The 21,678-nt window shown below is 46.0% G+C and overlaps 1 protein-coding gene across 2 annotated transcripts in view; it reads left to right on the top strand.

Moving 5' to 3' along the window:
* The window catches only part of BRINP1 (BMP/retinoic acid inducible neural specific 1), a 171,920-nt gene that overhangs the window by 96,079 nt on the left and 54,163 nt on the right, over positions 1 to 21,678 (top strand). For both annotated transcript variants that reach the window (XM_054509377.2, XM_045883018.2), the window contains exons 3-5: positions 9,362 to 9,552; positions 17,155 to 17,324; positions 20,559 to 20,664. In XM_054509377.2, the coding sequence (XP_054365352.1) occupies positions 9,362 to 9,552; positions 17,155 to 17,324; positions 20,559 to 20,664 (467 nt within the window). The remainder of the gene's footprint in view (positions 1 to 9,361; positions 9,553 to 17,154; positions 17,325 to 20,558; positions 20,665 to 21,678) is intronic.

Genomic DNA, 21,678 nt, shown 5'->3' with positions numbered 1-21,678 from the left:
GGAACTCTCAAATTTTGTGGACTGAAAGAGAAAATTCATATAATTGCAATGTTTAATGGGATTTATGATAATTGGAGAGTAATTGCTGCTCCACTCCAAACTTTTATTAATCTATATTTAGTTATGAGTCATGCTTTCACAATAGATGCTTTGGAAATAAGCAGAGAGACAGATTGAGTAAACAGAATTTTAAATATTTTATTTATATGCAGTTTGCATAATCCCTGGAGCCCCTGAGCATATTAAGATCATTTAAAATATCCATTAGAAGTTATGTGTTATGCGACAAACTCCCCTTTTAGAATGCCTCGCCAAAGGATAAATAGCTAACACTTACTGAGTAGCTACAACGGTCAGATTAATTGCGTTCATTATGCTTAATCCTTCCAGCAACCCTGCAAGGTAGGTACTAGAATTCCTCTTGCACCAATAGAAGCTCAGAGAGGCTGAGGAATTTGCAAAGACTCGCTCAGCTGATGAATGGCTTCATGCTCATTCAGAGCCGGGGCTTTCTGACCCTGAAGTCTGTGCTTCCTCCAGATGCCATCACATCTTCAGAACAGACCTGTTCTGTGGCCCTTTTGTTGGTGCTCTGTGGAATGAGCTGCTCAGGCTTGCCCCTGAGATCACGTTCTCCTGCAGAGCATCTGCAAGGTGGCATGGGAGTGTGTTCACCTGTCCTCCACTGGTGTGGTGATGCCTGAGGGGGCAGAGGAGGGGAAAGCAGGAAGAAGCAGAGAGGCACCTGCTCCCACTGGCCGAGAATCATGCCATTGGAGTTTCTGTCCCAGCTCTGGCACAGGTTCGCTCTGCCCACCAGCCTGGGCCTTAGTTTTCCCCACTCCTGATGGTGATGGCAATTCTCCCCCTCTTCCAGGTTGTTGGAAGGATAATGTGCATGATGACAGAGCTTTGCAAAGGACCGAGTGTCCTGTAGACCCCACACAATGGAGGTGATGGGCCGGGGCAGTGGATCAGGACAGAAGACGCTGAATCTGAGATCAGAGACCCAGATTCGAGTCCCTCCTGCCACCAATGGTGTGTGGCTTTGGGCAGGTCCTTTTTCTCTTGTCCTTTAGTTGCTTCATTTGGGAAATGACAGGAATATCCTTGGTTGATGCTCCCAAAGCTGTTTCATTCTGATGTTTTGGCAAAGAGATGGCTCAGGTGATCGAGGGCATCTCAGGAAATAGATGAGCCACTTGGAGGACATCAAGCAAGTGCATTTAAGCTGCTTTCACCTACCGTGGATGCCCGTAACCCCCACTGCACCCCTGCCCTCAGTAACAGGGCTCCACGAAGAACCCCACTTGCTTTTTAGGGAATGGTCCATTTAAATAAAACTGGGGCCATTCTGATGTGCCCGTTTTGTTTCTATTCTTCTCAAGTTTCTCCTCCATGAGAAGCCTGGAGCCCCATTCCAAGATGCTTCTCCTGGTTTCTCTGAAATTTATTCCCAGAAGAGCCTTCAGAACTGCTACTGAGTTGGTATAAAAATAAAAATGCCGTTACTTAGGTGAACACATTTGGAAAGCAAAAAGGCTTATATACACATTGTAAGCGAGGATTATTTTATCCTCCACTGTTAAGTCAGTGTCTTGTAATTAAAATGAACCTGTTCGCAATCGTGTTTTCAGCGACTTTTATCCTGCTTTTCCTCTCCTCACCCCTCTGGCACCGAATTGCCCCTGAGATCCACTTGATGCCCTGATTCCTCAGCTGCCCCCTCGCTTCCATTCTGGGACAGGGAGACAATGGGGGATTTGTTCCCAACACCCTAGTTGTTAAGAGGCATCATTTCCATTTCACATCTGCCCTTGGTTTCACCTTTCCCTGTGGTGGCTCTAAGCAGGGTGTGTGATAAAACATCCTTGTTTTCTAATTTGAGATCAAGGTGGCTGGGGAGGTGGCTGGGGAGCCTGCGGGGGGAGACTGGGTGGGAAGAGCAGGCAAGAGAAATGCGCTCGTGCTCACTTGCTCTCTGGTTCAGTGACTTCTTCTCCTCACCCTCCTCCACTGCAGTTCACCTTGCTCATCTCTGGGGACAATTTACTGCTAACAGTGGTCCCAGATCCCTCCACCCCCCACCACCCAGACACTCAGAGGCTTGTTTTTATTCAACTTCCAAATGATGAGTTAATACAACCAATAGGATTAGCCACCCAGGGATAAACACCCTAATCAGTTATGCTATCCACAAACATTTATCGGGGGTACAGTGTCTATAGAATATTCTAAAATGTAACCCTGGATTAAGTCAGAACACTAGAGAGCCACATATTTAGACTGTAACATGCTTGACTCTCATGGAATTGCTTTACCAAATGATGTTTCTGGCAAATGCACTCAGCTACCTGGAGCCAATCAAGCGTTGGTATATCACCAACCAGCATCGACTACATCCATCTCTTTATGAGAAACCCTGGGAGATGTTTGTGTCTTATTGTAGCCTCTGGGAAATGTGTGTTTCTTTCACAACTCTGAACAACTGCTCTGTTATCTTCTTGACTCTCTGGCTCTTTGGGCTGTTATTCCCTTTTTCCTTTGGCTGCAGGGAAGCTCAGGGACATTTGCAGTCCACCTCTGTGAAGTGTTCAGGACATTATAGAGTTAAGTCTGTGTACGAATTTTAACCCAAACTTCCAAATAAAATATTGTCTTCCCTTTGTTTTTCCATTTTTTTCTGTATTTTGAAGTCTATATGGTATATGTTTTTGAAAACAACCTCCTCCATTTCTGCTATGAAATCAGATTCAAGTAAAAACAAAACAAAACAAAACAAACCAAACGAAAAAACAAGGGGCGCCTGGGTAGCGCAGTCGGTCAAGCGTCCAACTCTTGATCTTAGCTCAGGTCTTGATCTCAGGGTCGTGAGTTCAAGCTGGGCATGGAGTCTGCTTAAAAACAAAAACAGAAAACACAAGCTTCAAAAAATATTCTATAAAGAAGAGTAAAGCAACCCTTCACTTCTTCAGAGGTCCTCAGTAGCTTCGATTATCTAGAAGACGTTGGAGGAGACTCACACGTAATCATAGATGGTGCTCTCCTCACAACCCCGAGAACTGAAAATTGTGATCCCATTTTATAGAGGGGGAAATGAAAAGGAAAATTTTATGCAGTTGAAACATCATTATGAGTGGCCCTCTGCAAGTAATAATAATAGAAAAACACCACCAGCAGCTTACAACAGTCCACACCCTGTTGCGATTGACAAAGAGTTTTCTGATCACGGTTTCATTGACCTCTCAGCACAGTGGGGCGAGGTGGCCTGGTTTTAGTCTTTATCGCTGGTGTAAGGAAACTGCCTGCCTTGTAGCAGCTTATAAATTGCTGGTCCCTTTCTTAAATTCAGACGCACTGCTTCTAACAGATTCACGAGGATCAGATCTCGATTATCCCAGAAGTTCTCCCTACCGGTAACTTTAAAAAGAGCATGATTGTTTCCTCCCCTCACCCACCCCACTGTCACCCAGCTTCCCACTGGAGCATCTCCCAAAACCAGAACAGCAGTGACAATATGGACAATAACTTTTACAGTTTATGGAGGGCTCCTTCTAAATGCTCTTAATACAATCTGAACTGTCCCCTCTATGGGAGATGTGCTTCCCCGGGATGACATCTACGCTTTATAGAGTAAGCAAACTCGTTCACAATTTCACAGCTAATTGGTGGCAGAGTTAGGTTTTAATTCGGGGTTTCCACCTCCAGCGCCCAGGCTGAGAGACGCAGGGCTGAAGATCATCTAATGCAATCAGCTTATTTCCCAGGAGATTAAACAGCTTCCCAAGGGCACAGGGCAGGGTCTCCTGCCTGCTCCACAGCCTTTTGTCCTCAGTGTGGCATCCGAGTGTGTGTGTGCGTGTGTGTGTATGTGTGTATAGAGGGCAGGATGAGGGAGGAGTCCCAGAAAGGCAAGGCTCTGCTCTGATAAGAGAGCCTTCACCTTATAGTTTTCTCTCCAGCCTCGTCTCAAATCTGCAGTGCTGGTCTCGGTCTTCATCCATCCCTGCCCGCGCTGTCACCCGCCCCTCCACCTCCCGCTCCCCCAGTGGGATGGGCCTTGCTGCAGCAACCCCATGCCTTCCATCCAGGGCCCTTTTTTAATCTCAGTCTAATTGGTTTGCCTGCCCTGCTGAGATGCTTAATTGGGCATAAGCGTATTCCACGGATCCTGTGCTATTGTGAGTTCTGCCTTCTCCTCCAAGGGGAATTTGCTTGCTCTGTGGGCTCAGAAGGAAAGATGTATTTTATGTTGTGCTCAATTCACTGAGAACTTACGTGAAATTGTTCCTGGGCCAGCAGAGCAGTTAGACAACATGACAAGCAAGGCTTTCTCACCTTCTTTTCTCTCTTTCTCCCTCTCTCTTTTTAAGGTGGCTTATTGCAGTGGAAAGGGCACTGCACTTGGAGTCACAAGTCCTGGGCTCTAATTTCAGCCCTGCAAGTCATTTGCTCTGTGATCTTGGGCAAATAACTTAATGTCTCTGAAATTTAGTTTTCCCATCCATGAATTGAGTGGGTTGGATTTGATGACTTCTACCAAAGGAGTCATAGTGATGCTTTCAGAACCCCCTGGGGGCCAAATCTGGCCCACCACCTGCTTTTATAAATAAAGTTTTATTGGAATGCAGCTATACTCCCATGTTTATGTATTGTCTACGGCTGCTCATACTGCAAGGACACAGTTGAGTAGCTGTGACAGACTCTCTAGATCCTCTTTTAGCACATAGATTGTGTCATTGCTGAAAACCTTCTTTTGACTGTATACATTACTTGGAATTTAAAAATAGGACATCTTTACCAAATCCAACATAGCCTTTCAAGATTTATGCCCACTCCATCCTACATTTTAATGTTATTTTTTTTCTTCCCACTCTTCCTTTTATCTCCTCTCCTCTACTTATCTGCTCATCTAGGACTGCCTCCTTGCTGCTCCCCAAACCTGGGAAACAGTCCTACCTCTGGACCTTTGCACCTGCTCTTCCTTCTTCTTGGATACCCTTCCACCGGTGCCCCGTGCGTGTCCTCTTCCTCATTTTCTTCAGGTCTCTCCTTTCATGTCATCATGTCAAGAAGGCTGTCTCTATAACTGCAACCTCACCCTACCCCTGGGCATCCCGACTGCCTTCCTCTGTTTTATTTGTCTTCACAGCACTTCCCCCCCGCCCACCGCCCGGCTTGTTACCGATTTGGCTCTGTATGATCAGTGTGCTCTCACCGGAGTTTAAGCTCCTTGATATCGGCTAATTTGTTTGCTGCTATATCCTCAGATCTGGAAAAACAGTAGGTGCCCAAATTTTGAAAACAGAAGTCAACTCCAGTTTCAGCTCCAGTGTTGTTTAAATCTCCTTCTGAATAGGTCTACGTGCTGGGAAGCCCTTTCACTTAGGGGACTTTGGGAAACAGTATAACATTTTAGAATCCTGTAACTCGTACTGTCTTTGCTCCAGCATCCCTACGATGGCCACAAAGTTACATAAATCCATTCTTTGCACATTTTTAGTCTGGATTGTTGGCCACTCAGAACAGAGTTTAGAGACTGAAATCGAGTAACATGGTTAGGCACACAAGGCCCTTCATCATGGGGTCATTGACAACCTCTCTGTCTTTACCTCGTTTCATTTACATCCCTCACGCACACGCGCACACACACCCTTCTCTCTCCAACTGCCTTATCCTCCATTTGTGCACAAGGAGTTCGTCCTTCCCGAAACACCCTCTCCCTCTCTTTGGCCAAATCCTGTCTTCCCGTCAAGGTGGAACTGGTACAAGAGAATTCTTTGCCACCCCCACTCCCACCCCTGCCCCTCTTACAGATTGGGGCAGGGACTCTTTCTTTGGCTAAAATGACCATTGCAAATAGCACAGCATGGTTTCATAGCTTTCCTAAACATGCACTTTTGGCCGCGAAGATGGAAGACTTCCTTAGGATCGGGAGCCCTGTGGTGTTAAACAACAGGTATTGGGCACTGAGTCAGTGCTTCCTAATCACACATACACACACACAGAGCTACTGAGCTCTTCCCAAGCCCCCGGCTGTGTGCTTAGCATGTCAGTGCATCTCCCCACTTAGGCCTTGTGCCCATACTGTGAGGAAGGAGCTGGGGACTCAGCATCAGCTGTCTAATGTCTTCAAGGAAGAAACCCAATGGCAGGCCCTGGCTGGGTAGCTGGTGGGCATCAGGAAGACTGTAGAGGCTGTGGGAATAAAGAGAGAGGAAGGGAGGGAGGGAAAGAATTGAGTCTTGGGCTTGTAATTTGATCGTGGGGGTGGCATTACCTGATTCTATGGCTTTTACATTTTACGTCTCAGTATCTATATTAAAAGACTGAAGTAAGAATCAGCATACCGGTTTTCTCCTCCCAGCTCTACCACTATCTAGCTGTGTGACTTTTTTTTTTTTTTTTTAAAGATTTTATTTATTTGACAGAGAGAGACACAGCGAGAGAGGGAACACAAGCAGGGGGAGTGGGAGAGGGAGAAGCAGGCTCTCCGCAGAGCAGGGAGCCCGATGCGGGGCTCGATCCCAGGACCCCGGGACCATGACCTGAGCCGAAGGCAGACGCTTAACGACTGAGCCACCCAGGCGCCCCATAGCTGTGTGACTTTTGACACATTACTTAACCTCTCTGTGAAAGTGCACATTGGTTTTGAGGAATGTAGTTGTCATAGTCACATGAAAAAAAATTAGTAATCCAAGGTCATAAGTTATAAATCAAAGTGATTATATATGTGTCTGTTACATTGAAGTATGAGTATTTTCTATGCACATACATAATTTCATAATTACATTTATATGTAATTTTATAAGTTTCAGGGATAAACTGATGAGGAAAGACTCTTTTCCTCAGAAATACCTGATGATCCTCATTGTCTTTTATTGGTCATCTCTTGCTGAGTAGCAAATTACCCCCATAACTTGGTGGCTTAATATAACAACATCTATTAGCTCACAGTTTCTGTGGACTGGGCGCCTGGGTGTGCCTGCGCTGGGGGCCCTGGATCTCTCCATCTCTGGGCTGGGGTTATTGGGTTCAAGGCTCAGCTGGGAAGGGTCTGCCTCCCAGCTCACCCATGCGGTGACTGTTAGGACTCAGGGCCTTCTGAGTCCCAGTTCCTTGGAAGCTGCTGGCAGGAGGCTTCCCTCGGTTCCTGGCCATGTGGATCTCTCCCTAGAGCATCTCACACCATGGCAGAGGGAGAGCCAGAGCGAGTGAGAGAGAGATTGAGAGAGACACACACACAGGGCAGGCAAAATGGAAGTCAGAATCTTTTGTAAATGAATCCTGGAAGGATCATTCCATCGCTTCCCCATTCCATCCATTAGAGGCCAGTCGCTGGGTCCCTTCCTGCCCACACTTAAGCAGAGGGGACTGGTTACACAGGGGTGTGAACACCGGGGCGTGGGGGTCATGGGAGTCACATCACAAGCTTCTGCTGGCTCGCAAGTCCCCTCCCTCTGTCCCACTTGCTCCCTCTTGTCCTTTCCCTCCCTTCCTGTTCAGCTCTTCCCGGGTCTCATGGTCCATCCCCCATCCGCTCTGCTCCTGCCCTTTCTTCCATGGGGAGAGCTGTTCTCCACCACATTTCTATTTAAAGCCCACGTGGACTTCAGAATTGTAGTTCAGCTATGACCTCTCCTCTGAAGCTTCCCCTGGAGCCCTGAGAAGTCTGGGCTCTTCTGTGTCCTCTAGTCCTGGATTGACAACAGACTGGAAACGTCTTGTCTTTCTTGCCGGACTGTGAGCTTCTTCAGGACGTGGGCCTGGGAAGTGTCCATCCCCTTCCCGTAGACCTCAGAGTTTGCACTTCCTGGGTGCTGCGTGCAAGGGTTCCTTGAGTGCAGCTGATTAACTTAATACCGATGATGTGCAACGTACTGAGCTGACTTTATTTAGAATTTCAACGGTGTTAAGAATTACGAACAGAGATTCCATAAGCAGACACAGACCATAAGCTCTGAGTCTTGGAAATGTATTCCAATTTGAAAGCATTTTTTCAGACCCACGTTCCTCTGCATCGGGGGTCAGACTCCACCGCTGAATTACAGGGGCATATTCTGGGGTGATTCCCCCCCTGTTCTGCTTCTCCTTGCTCCGTGCCCCCGCCTTCATTCATCTCTCCCATCTTGTGGCAGAAGAAGGGAGACCTTTTCATTAAACTCTGGTTCTTATCATTTATCTAGGCTGACCTTGCCATCCTCTTGGCTAGGCTGTTTTTCTCAAGGGTCTTGGGGCTTGTAATTCAGGCAGACTGGAGAGCTGGTTGTTCCAGAAGGAGCTTCATCTTTGGTAGGAACAGAGGTCATAAAGCAAAAGCAGCCTGAACCAAGGCCCTTCGAATTTCTACTTGTATTCGGTTTACATGCTCCTTGCTCATTGCCCATGAACTTTTCATGATTTTCTTGTCTGGGAATTTGTGAGGATATAAAGTTATAAAACTCTCTTTCACATTGGATTAGTACCTGGCAGTTTCCAAAGGTGTTCTCACACCCGATGTTTCATGTAATCTGTGCACCAGCAATAAGAAGGAGATAATATTAATTGGATTTCATAGATAAGGAGATGTAAGTCCGGAGAAGTGACAAGCTTTGCCCAGGATGGCCCCGCATAGTTTGCAAGAGGCAGAGATAGATCCCGAGCTGGACTCCCGGGTTGAAGGTCTTCAGTCTTGATCCCTTCCATCGTTAGTGAAGAAAGGAAATTCTCCCACATGGTCTTCACGACATAGCTTTATTTTTTCCAAACGGTAAATGCTCACAGAGTACATGTTAAAATTGTGAATTAAACAAGCTCTGGGCTAATTATTTGATTTTCGAATTGTCCTAGAGCTTGCTCTAGGTCTCAACCTGCTTTGTGCCTTAGGTCTCAACTTGCTTTGTGCTTTAGGTCTTCCCTGCTGTGAATAGCCTTCCACTGCTCCCTCTCTCCCTCCCTTCCTTCCTTCCATCCATCCACTCATTTGTTTATTCGTCCAGGTGGCATTCTTAGGAGTCCTGCCATGTAACAGGAACCATGTACCAGAGAAGATCCTGTCTCTGGGGTGTCATTCACAGTCTGGTGGGAGAGATGGGTAAGCAACTAGGCAACAATCACCTCTGTATCTTGATGCTCTGTAAGCAACATGAGAACATGACTGTGTCTGTCTGGCTCACCACAATATCCCGGTGATGAGAACAGTGCTCAGTAAACATGCGTGGTTGAAGAGAATTAAGGGCTCTAGATCACTTGACAAATACTAAAAATAATCGTTGTCGCTTTCTCACCTTAAGGAGCGATGCCTGAATGGGATGGTTGGGTGGACTCTGCCTTGGGGGTAGAAGTGGTAAATCGAGGCATCTTGCTCCTCTCTCTCACCCAGGGAGTTTGCCCGTTGGAAGGTGAGGAACACAGCCATCGAGAGGAGAGACCTGGTCCGCCATCCAGTGCCCCTCATGCCGGAGTTTCAAAGGAGCATCCGCCTGCTTGGCAGGAGACCCACCACTCAGCAGTTCATCGATACCATCATCAAAAAGTACGGCACCCACCTCCTCATCTCTGCCACCTTGGGAGGTAGGTCGGCAGCCGCTGGGCCAGAGCCTTGTCATGACTTTAGGCCTGGGTTGGAGGGGCGGGCGGGGTATCCTAGGATCAAAGCCAAACTAACTTCTCTTCCCCTGTAAGTCACTCAGAAGCATCTGTCGCAGATGAGCCAAATTGTCTTGGTGGCTCTGGTCACCGTAGAGCACTTGATGCCCTCCTCTGGGACCCTCTACCTTGAGTTTACTAACTTTTGTGGAAGTACAACTTTTGTGGCCTCGCCTTGGAATTAGCTCAATTCGTCAGGGATTCTTAATCTGATTATTGTATTAGTTCCTTTGGAATGCGGTCTAATCTGGGGAAATAATTAAGCTTCAGATGCTGCTTCGAGAATTGCCTTTGTTTATTTAAGTCTGCTGGAGGGACTGATAACTTGAGGTTATCATTTTACAAGGAGGGTATTATTTGTATCTTACATGGGCTTGGAGTAGGTTAATAGGAAAGCTAACTGCTGCGCCCTGCTTAGCCTTACCCATCCCTCCCCATCAAGTCCAACCAATCTTTAAGGGAGGAAGAAAAGGAGGAGAGGATAAGAGGGAGGATATAAATTTTTTAAAAGGGGGGGATATGGTAGAAACTAGCATATTTTGATGCTTCTGGTTCTTGCCTACATGCATCGTTTTACATTACGAGCTACATTCCCTTGGACATCAGTTTTCTGTCACAATGACCAGGGCCACTAAATTCTGAGACAGCCTCTTTGGTGGTGGAGCCCCGCGTCTCCCGCTCAGAGAGCTGCTAGGTTGCATTAGATTTGGCCCTTGCCGATTAAACAAGACTGGTGTCTTGATGGAGGCAGGGCAGGTGGACAGAGGTATGATTATCACGTTCGATCCTCTCCTTGAGAGGAGGGGTGAGCCCCATGAGCCGGAGGCAGCATGGGCGAAGCAGCTCTTTAGCTCGGCAGGAGTCGGCGAGACACCCGGAAGGTGGCCGTGCTTTTGAGGCTGAGAACACAGTATGCACTTTGAGGAAGCCCAGATTAGGAATTTGACAATGTGGGGAGTGTCAAGGGAGAAGCTGGTTGGGCAAATTCATCCATCCTACCAATAAGAAAAGCTGGTATATTATTTGCCCTCAGTAAGCCTCGCCCATTGCCGGGAGGTCTTTAAAATCTGCACGTTAAGTCCAATTATCTCCACTGTCTAGCTAGAGGTATGGCTAGCGAGTGACAAAGCTAAGGGTTTCTCTTGTTTCTGTTTTTAGTTCTATTTTTTAAATGAAAAACAAAAGAAAACAAAACAGAGTTTACCCAAAGTTTTTAACTTCAGGTTTTCTGTCCATAAAGCCTGCATTTTTTTTTGACTCAACATCAGTATTTCTTTAACCAATTCATTCACTCCCCCCGCCCCAACCACTCCAAAATCAACCAACCATTGTGTATTTGTCACCTGTTGCTAGTCAAATACTAAGTTAAGTAGGACTTTGAACGTTAAACCATGCAGTACACATTCTATTCTGTTGTAAAGTGAAGACGAAATCATTTCCACGTTGAGCGTTTCATTCACCTGTACCCCTTTTTCTTTGAACTTCTCCACCTCCCATTTCACTTGAATAAAAAAAAAAAAGAAAGAAAAATATATTGCGACCAATTCCGTTCTTCAGTTAGAAGCTGCATTCTATCCGAGTCCCTGGAAATCCCAAATGACAAAGCTCTTTCTTTGGCTGTGAAATATATTTTTAATTTCTCCAAGGCGAAGTGGTGAATTATTCACAGAGCCTTGTTCCTCTTCTGTTTTTACAGCACAACATTTTTAAATATGCAGAGCTTTGGACTGAGTTCCAGTGTTGGACAACAGGCCCTAAATGTTCCCTCAGTCCTCAAGGTGGAGGAGTAGGGAGCAGGAAGGGGAAGAGATTTACTGTTCATTGAACACCAATGTGCCAGATAGACCCTACATGGGGTCCTTCTTCCATCACGATTTCACTCATTCATGGAAAAATGTTTCTTGAGAGCCTCGTGCAAGGGGAGGGGATGGATGGGGTCAGTTGCAGTGAATGGAAGGGCAGACTCTGGAGTTCACCTGCCTTAGTTCCAGTCCTATCTCCTGGTCCACGCCACTTAGGACCTTGGTTTCCTAAGCCTTGGTTTCCTCTTGTATATATAGACGTGCATATTATGACAATTAAATAAAATGTGGCATTAAACGTGCTGAGCACAGTGTTGGGCACCAAACTGATTGTCGCTCTTGTTGGTGGTGTTTCATTATTCTTAGTATAATTATTGTAATCTCGTGGGGCTGAGGAGCTTGAGGATTTGGGATTCGAGCCCATTGCTACCACTCACTAGGTGAATAGGAGACCTTGAGAAATTCACTTTCTCACCTGGATACCCGTTTTCCTGCCTAAATACAAGGAGGTGCAGAACATGTTATTCTCTGTAATTTTTCTTACAAAGAACACCATGTTCATTTGGAAGAAATGCTCTGATAAGCTGTTCAAGGTGTCAGGTGAGTTCCTAAGGTCAGGCTCAAACAACAAAAGATGATCCTAAACTGTCACATGGAGGACAAGTTAATGCATGTGTTTGGCTCCTGAGGGAGAGAGAAGAGGAAGGAAAGGCAATGAGAAAGAAGAAGTGCAGCTCGCAGGAGGGCCGACACATGCCCACTCCATGGGCTCCTCAAGTTTTTGGTGAAATTGATTGAACTCCTAATGGACTTGATATGAATGATGTTTCTCATGGGAGGTGGTAAGGGGGAGAACTGGGGGTCTAGAATGACACACGGGAATACGGGGATAGCAGTTTCCCCCCATCCCTCCGAAGGAAACACCTTGGAGTCTGGGTGTCTGTGTGATACGTATGATTAAGTTGGCCTGCATGGGACTGCATGCCTACCTCTGCAGACAGATGTGCGCAGATGCCTCCCCAGACCCAGATGTGAGTTAATCTGGATGCAGACATACATACATCTGCAGCGCACTCGTGTATACACGTGGGACTCCTGCGTATGGATAAGATGCATGTGTGAGGTTGCACATGTATGTGAATGCGTGTAAATTACGTGAATGTCTGTTTATGCACGAGGGCTTATGTTTTTGTGCTTGTGTGTACGTTTTTGTGTATATTCATTATTCCCCACCCTGCATTTTGGGAAAGCTCCCCTGGGCTAAGAGAAAGGCTGAGAATAAAGTCACAGGAACTCAGAAGACGGGGGAGAGATGCCCCAGGGGACCCCAAATCCAGACCTCCCCCTCCCTTACCCAGGAGCAGTATCCCCTCTACACTCACAAGGTCCAATGATCTGCTGCCGCCTCATCCCCATCCCCTATGTGTCTGAGTCCCACTTTGTTCCCCTCTGAAAGAAGTGGTGCAGAGAGAGATGCGAATCCCCTGGAGGACAGAGAGATGGAGGAAAGGCCTATGTGGGGTGAAGAGGCAATTTGCAGGAATGCCCAAATGGGAAAGCAACTCTAAACAGAACATTCTTTTTTTTTTTTTTTTTAATATTTTATTTATTTATTTGAGAGAGAGCACATGAGAGGGAAGAGGGTCAGAGGGAGAAGCAGACCCCCCGCTGAGCAGGGAGCCCGATGTGGGACTTGATCCCGGGACTCCAGGATCATGACCTGAGCCGAAGGCAGTCCCTCAACCAACTGAGCCACCCAGGCGCCCCAACAGAACATTCTCTTAATAAACAAGAAATTAAGTCTTAATAATGCAGCAAGAAGCCCATTAACCCCTCTTGATCTAAGGCTTGCTTCTGCCAGTTTTCAGTCCAAAGGGAGCTGTGCCTCTTCCACCTTCTCTTCCGCAGGCCCCATGGAGAGCCTGCACTGACACTTGGATTATTTGTTTCCTCTGCCTCCTGGCTCTAACTTCTAACATATTCACATATCAAATCATTTACCCCTCCGCTAGCCATTCAGTCATCCATCCACCCATCCATCCATCCATCCATCCATTCATCCATCCCACAATAACTGAACATCTCTTCTTCTTCTGATCTAGGTGAAGCGTTGGAACAGTACAAAATCCATAGAGTCCTTGCTCCACCAGGCCATCACCCACCCTCCTGGAATTCCTTGTCTAATTGTACATGGAGTCCTTTCTAAGCCAAATCTATTCAGGTCACTGGATTCTGAAGGACGGAAGATCATGTCCTCCTGCATTACCAGTGAAACTTCATGGGAAAGTGCAAACATGAGTGTCTTACTCTGAACTCATATCTAGGCATGTGGGACCCAAAAGTTAATTTTGATGATGATGAATCTTCTCATGGGGAGATTTCAGTCTAGGGCTTGAAGCAGATATGTCACTCAATCAACATTGTAGATTCAGTTGACTTCCATATATATTCATTCATCCACAAATACTCGGATCATTTGCAAAGCACATGACAGTGGAATGAGGGAGGCCTCTTACCTCCTCCCTGCCCTCACAGCGATTCTCCTCTAGCGAGGGAGCCAGGCTATTAAGCAAGCAGTCACCAGGAAATGTGGGAAGTGATGCATTGGAGAAATGAAAGAGACAGGGAGCACATGGTTAGAGCTCTTGCTCTAGTTTAAGAGTGGGGAATTCTGGGAAGGCTTCCCAGAGGAGGTGTTGTCTTAGGTGACATCTGAAGAGTAGTAGTCAGTCAGGAAGGGGAAAAAGAAAGAAAGAAAATAAGAGTCCCCCCCATGAGAAAATAGGGTGCACTTGTGCAGGATGGAGCATACCTGGGGAGAGTGACGGGGTATGCAGCTGGAGGGACCAGAGCATCAGCGTCTTGTAGTCCACCTTCCTAGCAGGGATGCAGGCACCCTTCTTTCTGGGCTACGTTCCACTCTCTGTGTCCTTCTCCCTTTGCTCTCCGTCTAGTATACGGAAATGCTCCCCTCACATCTCTGTCTCCCTGCACCAGCATTGTCCACTAACAATATAAGTGAGCCGCATATGCCGTTATAGATTTTTCTCACAACCACGTCTTTAAAAGTAAAAAGAAAAAGGGGAGAATCAATGTTAACAATACATTTTATTTAACATAATATATTCCAAACATTAGCTTTTCCATGTGTAATCAACAGGATAAACTTTTATTGAAGTATTTTATACAATTTTTTATGTTTTCAGATGTTGGAAATCTACTGTGTAGTTTACACCTACAGTGCGTCTCCATTTAGGCTAGCCACATTTCAAGTGCCCAAGAGCCACACTTGACTACAGCATACTTGTAGTCACTCAGTGACTCTGAAACAGGGACAGTATGTTATCCATTTGTCACCCCAGTGCCCGCCAAACTCCTCAACACATGCATGCTGAGCTAAATTGAATGGACAAGGTAGAGAGTCATAGAGGGAAGGTGATTACATCTCTCTCAGGGTGAGGGTATGGTTGGGCAAGCTTGCCAGAAAGATGATGGCTCACTGGGTTCTGAGGAGCGTATAGGAGTATGCCAGGTCAAGGACAGAGGAGGAAGGGTAAGAGAAAGAGACAAAAGCTGGATAGGAATTCAGCGGTCAGATAGGAGAGGAACAGAATGGCATTTTTTTTTTTTTTTTAAGATTTTATTTATTTGACAGAGAGATAGAGAGCACAAGTAGGCAGAGTAGCAGGCAGAGGGAGAGGGAGAAGCAGACTCCCCGCTGAGCAGGGAGCCCTATGTGGGGCTCTATCCCAGGATTCTGGGATCATGACTTGAGCCGAAGGCAGATGCTTAACCAACTGAGCCACCCCGGCGCTCCCAGAATGGCATTCTAAGCAGAGAGAAGCGTTTGAAGATTGTCCAGGGGAGGAAAATCAGCAAAAATAAATCATGGAGATGGAAAGAATGGTTTGGCTGGAACTCATGGAGGGACATGGCAGTGAACAGACAGACTGGAGGTTGCATGTGTTAAACTGAACAGCAATGGAACTGAGTTCTAGAAGCAGTCATGGAGGGATCTGAGGCACAGGAATTAGTCTGTGGGTCAGGGCTGTGCACCCTGCCTAGGATAATCACTATCCTTCCGAAAGCAAATTTTTTTTTTTTTTCTCTTCAACTCGAAAAGCAATTAGTATTCTAAAGACATTTTGGTGATCTTAGGGATCAGATTTTTGCCATCAGACAGTATTGACAATGTTGTTTTCTGACTATCCTATTTTCTTGGGTTGAGTAGATAGAAGGATAAATCTCATACAACTGATACTTTACAGTAGTCAAGTAATGGTCATTAACACTCCCATGTATGTGGCAGGCTGGGTTCAGGTACTTTCTGCAGTTGGCTAATGTAATCCCAGGACAGCCCTGCCCCCAGTTTTGCACCTGGAGAAACGGAAGCGTGGGGAGGGTGAGTGACTCTTCATACAGCTGGTGCAGACCAGGCAGTCCTGCTCCAGAGACTGCTTTTTACTACGACTCGAAATGAGTTTGATGACGACGCTCACCGGACCCTGCTGTAGGGACTTGACAAGTATTCATTAATTTATTCTTCTGAATCACTCTATGGAGTAGGTGCCATTCTTCCCCTAATTTTGTTAACGAATAGACTGAAGAACAGAGAGGTTAAGAAACATCCCCAAGTTCACAGTTAGTAGAAGGTGAAACCAGATGACGTGTAATGATCACACCTGTTTAGTAGGCATTTCTGGACTTCCCTTTCTGAAGTTCTGATGAAACATCTTGTTATCCCAAATGAAAGGGACCAGAAGTTAGTACTGTTAGTAATCTATGTACCTGTTATGAAAGAAAACTTAATGGAATAAAATATGTGAGTCTGTGCATTCACCTCTCGCTCTCTTTTTCTCCACCCCACACTCTCCTTCTTCCTCTCTAATCTCCCTCTCTATACCTGACTTTCTTGCCACCTTCCCTCCCCACCCCCAGATGCAGCTTCCTGTCTGTGCATTGTGCTCACAGAACCACAGTGCCTGGTTCATGTAGGTAATGAGAATATTTATTGATTGAACTAAAAAACATTGATGTATTAAGTATTTACTATCTACTATATGCCAGGCACTGGGCTTTGGGCAAGGGATAAGGTACTGGTCATGTGGACGGTGTCTGACTTCTCTCATCCCACAATTTAGTTCTTTCCCTTTTTCAGTCACCCAGTTTTCCCTGTCTATCCGTATCTGTCTTTAAAGAATGTCTCATCTCTCTCTCTCTCTCTCATATCTATCTGCCTCTTTAGCCATCCATCCACTCATCTGTCCATTCATCTGTCTGTCTAGGAGAGGGCAACAGCAGGAGAAGGAGAGAAAGGGAAAGAGGAAGGAAGGCGAGAATAGGAAACGGGGGTGGGTGGGGGGGAACTGGATGAGGCGGAGACAACAGGAGGAGGAAAGGAGTGTCTAGGACAAATCTATCATTTTACAGAAGGAGAGACTGAGCCTCAAGGAGAGGATGCTGGTGAGAACTATATGGTGGACTGGTAGAGGTTGGACTTGACAACTGAGAGTCTTCCCATGATCCTTGTCCTCCTAGAGCTTGGTGCTTAAAGCCACTTCTGGACTATTTCTCTTTCACCATGCTCTTGATTTTCAGAGGCAGAAGGGAATTTGGGCAAAAGTAGTGGGAAGGTCAAGGCTATTGTCAGCAGTCAGGCTCTGGAGCCTTTCCTCCCACCCCAAAGCTCGATAGGCTCCCTGAACTTCTTTCCTTTTCCATGCAGGGGAGGAGGCCTTGACCATGTACATGGACAAAAGTCGCCTCGACAGGAAGTCAGGGAATGCCACTCAAAGTGTTGAAGCTCTGCACCAACTTGCGTCATCCTACTTTGTCGACCGTGATGGCACCATGAGGAGGCTCCATGAGATCCAGATATCAACTGGAGCAATCAAGGTAGGCTTGAGGGCGGATTGGGTGGATGATTCTGAAGACAACAATACTGCACGTGTCAGGTATTCTGATGGCCGATGGGCAGATGCAGTCCTGGCTTCATACCCATGAAGCTAACACTAACAGTACCCCCTGCCAGCCACTCTGACTGATGTGGTCAAAGGCCCTATAAGATCATGAGCACTGCCATTAGGGTGACCACATGTACTGATTTGCTGGGGCGGCCCTGGCTACGGTCATGGCGTAATTATCAACAATCTTCTCATTGATTTTTAGGTTCCCTTTCTAGGTCAAAAAAAACCTGAGGGGCGCCTGGGTGGCTCAGATGGTTAAGCGTCTGCCTTCGGCTCAGGTCATGATCCCAGGGTCCTGGGATCAAGTCCCGCATCGGGCTCCCTGCTCCTTGGGAGCCTGTTTCTCCCTCTGCCTTTCTCTCTCGCTCTGTCTCTCATGAATAAAAAAACAAAAAAAAACAAAAAAAACCTGAGGCTACAGTGGGTAAATGATTTTTACAAGGACCTAGAGCTGGCAAGAGTCAGATTGCTGATGCCCAGATCAGTAATTTGTTAAACACTTGTGTTTTCCATCCCATTATTCACCACCCCCCATTTTACAGATGGGAAAACTGAGGTCCAAGAGCTAAAGACTTTTTTGTTCAGGGTTAGACAGCTGGAGTACCCTAACAGGGACTAGAATTCTACTCACTGGACCAGGGGTCAGCTATTTCTGTAAAGGCCAGATAATAAAAATTTCAGGCTTTGCAGGTCATATGGTTGAGGTTGCCACAATGCAACTCTACAGCTGTACCACAAAAATCAGCCACGGACAATATGCAAACAAGTGGGCGTGACTCTGTGCCAATAAAAGTTTTATTTACAAAAAAGGGCAGTCATGTGCTGACCCATACCCCTCAGCACCAACACTATCCAATATAATACCCTTCCCAGATGGTGGAGGGTGCCCTATATCTGTGGCCAAGGCAGTAGCCATTAGTCACATGGGCTTGTGGAGCACTTGAAATGTGGCTACCGAGGACCTAAATTTATAAAGTTTATTTCATCTTAATTGATTTTCATTTAAATAGCCACATTGAATAGAGCAGCTCTAGACTTGTAATTCAGTGCCTCAGAGCACAGACACTTAAAAAAAAAAGGTTCTATTTTAAGTGCAATAAATTCAGGGATTACCTTTCTAAAGAGAACTAGGGAGGAATTTTTGATATAAAGGATTAGTTTTTCTCACGGTTTCAGTGCAGATATTTTGCACATTTTCTGAAATCCGATTATACCTGCATTCTACTCCTCAATTCTTCGATCTCATTTCTTCTGAATTAAGTACAGACCTACCCTTATACTAAGACTTTCAAAAATACCTCTAGGGAAAAAGTGTGTGTGGGGCCGGGGATGGGGGGGAGGGGGGAAGGATTGAGGGAGACAGGGGCAGATGAGTTAGAAACTGACCAAGGGAAGAGAAAAAATGTGGGAGTGAGTTACTGAGGAGGGAGGTAGGAAAGAGAGAAATAAATCAGATCGACAAACAAAGAGCCAGCTTATCCAAGAAGAATCGCCTCTGTTGGGCGGGGGGGATTATGTTGTTAGTGAACTCTGCACAGAGAGACAGACCTTTATGAAGCCATCAGAGTCTGAGTGAAGCAAAGGCCTGGTTTTCATTATCACCAAATGGTTCTCTCCCGCCCCTGGACGGGATGTGGAATTGAGATATTGAAGCTCTGTCAGAAGATAATCTTTTGTGCATCCTGGAAGTGCAGCCTGCCTCCTTACAAGGAATTTCTCAGAGAAAGTCAAGAAGCCATTCTTTGATGACCACTGTCTTCCCCACTCGGTCTGGGACTTGGGTTTCTCTTGCCATTTCTTGATACCTCAAGACCCAGCTGGCTAGAGTTGTCTCACTGCCCGTCGTGTTTAATACCAGCAACTGACCCCAGGTGAGGAAGTTCTGCCCGTAGCTTTCTTTCCCAGGATCTCCTTAGCAAAATGGATTGGTAGTTTTGAGTCTCGTTCAATAACAACTATGTTAGGATTGTGTACCAAAAAAGAATAAATTGCTTAAAAACCAAAACCTACTAATCCTCCATTTATATACTGTTTCCCAAGTGCTAACCACTCCCCAAATAGGATCTCTTTACCTACTGAGGTGGGTAAGGGGATTTTGTAGAGGGTACGTTGAGGCTGAGAGAGGGAAAGTTACTGACACAAGGTTTCCCAGCTGGAGGAAGGCACAGCTGGCATTTGGATACCGTCTTACAGGTCACAAAACCACCGATGCTGTGTCTTTATAGTTGGATGCAAACCTCAAAACCACCCGGTAAACGATTGTGTTAAGTCATGGGAAGTCAAGGCAAAAGGGATGAGAAACCTCTTTTTATCCTAAACCATGCCTACTTCAAGGTTATGAAACACGTCTTTTAGAAAATGGGGATAATGTGGGCGCCTGGGTGGCTCAGTTGGTCAAGCGACTGCCTTCGGCTCAGGTCATGATCCTGGAGTCCCGGGATCGAGTCCCGCATCGGGCTCCCTGCTCGGCGGGGAGTCTGCTTCTCCCTCTGACCCTCCCCCCTCTCATGTGCTCTCTCTCTCTCATTCTCTCTGTCTCAAATAAATAAATAAAAAAAATTAAAAAAAAAATCTTAAAAAAAAATAAAAAAAAGAAAATGGGGATAATGTTACTGTTCTTGCCTAATAATGCGTATGTACTTGTGACCGATTCTGAGATTTGGGGTAATACGGTACCCATGTTTGGCCATAAGCCACATGTCAGGCACTTCTACCCATCAAGTCTCGTCGCCCAACTTTCCTGGAAAGGATTTACTAGCCTCGGGTCACAGAAGCTTAGAGAGGTTGAGTGACTTTCGTAGGTCACCCAGCAAATTCATGGCCCCGTTAGTATTTAACGCGGATTCTCCTGATTGTGAAGGGCGGGCTTTTGAAATATGCTGTGGTGCTTCAACTCGTTAATTCGTATCATACTTAGAGTGACCTTGCGAAGTGAGAGCCAGGGAATGTCTCCAGTCTGTGAACTTGATTGCCCTGCTACCGCGACGTCCGTTTGGTGGTAGCCCAAAGGTGGCCTGGGCACAGGCAAGGTGCCGTTGGCTCAGGCCAGGACACTTTCTCTGCCGGCTCTACTCTGCCGAGGGCTGACTCCGCAGGGCCCTGTCTCACAAGTCTCTAACAAGGGCAGCTGTCTCACACCTGTCACTCTCGATGTCCACTCCAGGTCACAGAGACACGCACCGGGCCTCTGGGCTGTAACAGCTATGACAATCTGGACTCTGTGAGTTCCGTCCTTCTGCAAAGCACGGAGAGCAAACTGCATCTTCAAGGTAGGATGGCCCTGGAAATTTGAGACCAGAGGGTGGAGGGGGAGGAGAGACTCAGGGTTTAGAGGAGGCATGATATGGAGGGAGAATGGAGAAGAAGATGAAAGACAGAGAAACCGATCAAAACTAGGAATATGGAGGGGCGCCTGGGTGGCTCAGTTGGTTAAGCGACTGCCTTTGGCTCAGGTCGTGATCCTGGAGTCCTGGGATCGAGTCCCGCATCGGGCTCCCTGCTCAGAGGGGGGTCTGCTTCTCCCTCTGACCCTCCTCCCTCTCATGCTCTCTGTCTCTCATTCTCTCTGTCTCAAAATAAATAAATAAAAATCTTTAAAAAAAAAAAAACTAGGAATATGGAAATGAAGACAAGATACGATGCCTTTTTAAACTTTTAACATATACAGGGCATTAAAGTCATGGTTATTAATTAGTTTTCAGATATAAAGTATGAAAATGTGAGCTCTGTCCGATTATTTTGATGAAAATGTCTAAACAGTGTTATTTATAGATGCTCCAGAACTAATATATATTAAAGTTTCATATCGTACCGTCAGAATTTCCTATATTATTGTGTTTGATTTTCAATGTATTTTGGCAGATGTTATTTGAATTATAAGAACTATAGGGCAGTCTACAGCATTGTTAGTTCTGTGTAACCTTCCTTCTCCTTATTCGGTAATCATCTGTGGTCTTCAGTGGACACATACATATGTGTTTGTGTCTGTGTGTGTGTGCTTTTAGCAGAGTTTATGAATGGGAACCCTCAGTGCTGCCTGGATGTACAGAGACAGATACTCAGTCACTGCTAGCCAGAATGCAACAATCATGGGATTACTTTGTTGATATATATAAACATGTATATTTGTTTAATGTCTTTTTTTACGTCAGGTCCCTGTTAGGCGCTTCATATATACTCATGACCTGAAGGAAAATATACTCTTTGAAATAGTAATTTTACCCTTATTAATTCATCATAAAGAAGTGAGGAGATTACAGGAGAAAACATACAAGGCTTTGAGT

The sequence above is a fragment of the Mirounga angustirostris genome, unplaced genomic scaffold (assembly GCF_029215605.1).
Source record: "Mirounga angustirostris isolate CCGP_5_RB_7025 unplaced genomic scaffold, mMirAng1.0.hap1 SCAF_15, whole genome shotgun sequence".
NCBI lineage: Eukaryota > Metazoa > Chordata > Mammalia > Carnivora > Phocidae > Mirounga > Mirounga angustirostris.
This window is presented reverse-complemented; position numbering and strand designations above follow the sequence as displayed.